Genomic DNA, 1,947 nt, shown 5'->3' with positions numbered 1-1,947 from the left:
ACGAATTTCAAATTACATCATTCAATGGTACATCATACAATGAAGCCTTATTACGCGTCTTACTTACTAAACTATCTTACGTTCGTAAAAATAAAGCAGACGCCATATTAAATTTTAAAAACTTTTATTAGGAATAAAGTAGTAAACAGTTTTTCTTTTTGTTTTTTTAAAACAAATTAAAAGAGTTCAAAAGTAGGAATGTCTCCTAGTTCCCAGATCAGCGCTTGCACATCCGAATCGTCTAACTCAAGTGTGATGAGTTCTTCCACAGCGTCGTTGTCGAGGTTGGGGACGACTCTCTGATCATCTACGCTTGGCCTCGCACTTTCGTTCTGTGCTGGATTGTCCGCCTTAGTAGCCCTCCTCCCCACACAATGGTACTTCTTATGTCTAACCAGGTGTCGAGGTCTTTGCGCCACAAACCCACACTCGCAGATTTTCTTTGTCACGGGAATTTTGTTTTTTTCTTGATTCATACTTATTTTATTTTATTTTATTTTTTTTTTATTGTTATGTATTCGACAGAAGAAGATTTGTTTTTTTTTTGTTTTTTTTTAGCAAGTAGACGAAATACGTGCCTTCTCCTCATTGGTTATAGCATTCCTTCCTATAATCATTATGCGCACAATTTTTGTTTTGTTTTGTTTGTTTTTATTTTTTTTTATTATTTATTTCTTTCGTATTTTTGTTTAATTATTTTAACCAGGAAGAGGGGGTGGTGGAAAGTGTCAGAATTATGAAATAATGCTGACTAAAAATACTGCAAAATTTTCAACGCGAAAATTATTCACTCGATAGGGGGGCATGGTGCAAGTTAATTTACTCGATAGGTGACAACGTATTTTTTTTGTTTTGCAATTTAGATGACGTCATAAATTATTATAAATTATTTTAAAATCTAATTAATACTTTTTCTGATTAATTGGACATGCCTTGTAGATTTTTATGTTTTAAAACACCCGAAACAAAATCTAATTTTGTTTTGATAAGGAAGGGTGTGAAAAGACTTAAGAGAGAAACTGGGTTCACCAGTTAGAGAGAGTCCGCTCTGGGTTGACTAGTGAGGCAGCTTCGAATAATCAGTGCCTCTTCTGGTCCCTAAGAGACTTAACGCGTGATTCTATGCTCATTGGCATAGTTTCAGAAACGTCTTAAGTTCTCAAAGAGTCAGCCTTGGGTTCACCAGTTAGGCAGCTTCGAGTAATCAGTGCCTGTTCTGGTATCTAAGAGACTTAACGCGTGATTCTATGCTCATTGGCATAGTTTCAGAAACGCCTTAAGTTCTCAAAAGTGGATTCAGTACGAGACTCTATGCTCATTGGCATAGTTTCGCACGCGTACTGAAGACACACAATTTGTTACCGGTGTTGTTCTGACTCTTGTTGTCTTGTGTTGGTCGTGCGAAAGCCGATCAGACTTGACGGCCCAGTGAAAACAGGCCAGGGTTGTGCGAAAGCCGACCGACTGACAGACAGGCCCAGTGAAAACAGGCCCTTGGTCGTGCGAAAGCCGATCAGACTTGACGGCCCAGTGAAAACAGGCCAGGGTTGTGCGAAAGCCGACCGACTGACAGACAGGCCCAGTGAAAACAGGCCCTTGATCGTGCGAAAGCCGATCAGACTTGACGGCCCAGTGAAAACAGGCCAGGGTTGTGCGAAAGCCGACCGACTGACAGACAGGCCCAGTGAAAACAGGCCCTTGGTCGTGCGAAAGCCGATCAGACTTGACGGCCCAGTGAAAACAGGCCAGGGTTGTGCGAAAGCCGACCGACTGACAGACAGGCCCAGTGAAAACAGGCCTTGGGTTCTGTGAAAACGAATCCGCCTCGTTGTTTTGTTTCTTGTGCTATTTGTGGACCTAGGGTTCTTTGCTGGATTCTATACTCATTGGTATAGTTTCACACGCAGCTTGGAATTTCCATAGGCTCCGATTTTTGTGATTCATTTC

General features: G+C 41.1%; 1 protein-coding gene across 1 annotated transcript; it reads left to right on the top strand.

The window, feature by feature from the left end:
* Positions 1–928: 928 nt before the first annotated feature.
* HELRODRAFT_184417 (hypothetical protein) lies at positions 929–1,812 on the top strand (the record flags this gene model as incomplete). The annotated part of the gene is made up of 2 exons (XM_009025637.1): positions 929–1,031; positions 1,439–1,812. The coding sequence occupies 2 exons, from the start codon at positions 929–931 to the stop codon at positions 1,810–1,812; spliced, it is 477 nt and encodes a 158-aa protein (XP_009023885.1).
* Between the last annotated feature and the right edge of the window lie 135 nt (positions 1,813–1,947).

Source organism: Helobdella robusta, assembly GCF_000326865.2.
Source record: "Helobdella robusta unplaced genomic scaffold HELROscaffold_429, whole genome shotgun sequence".
NCBI classification, from domain to species: domain Eukaryota; kingdom Metazoa; phylum Annelida; class Clitellata; order Rhynchobdellida; family Glossiphoniidae; genus Helobdella; species Helobdella robusta.
The sequence above is the reverse complement of the archived record's forward strand: the minus strand, read 5'-3'. Positions and strand labels throughout refer to the sequence as shown.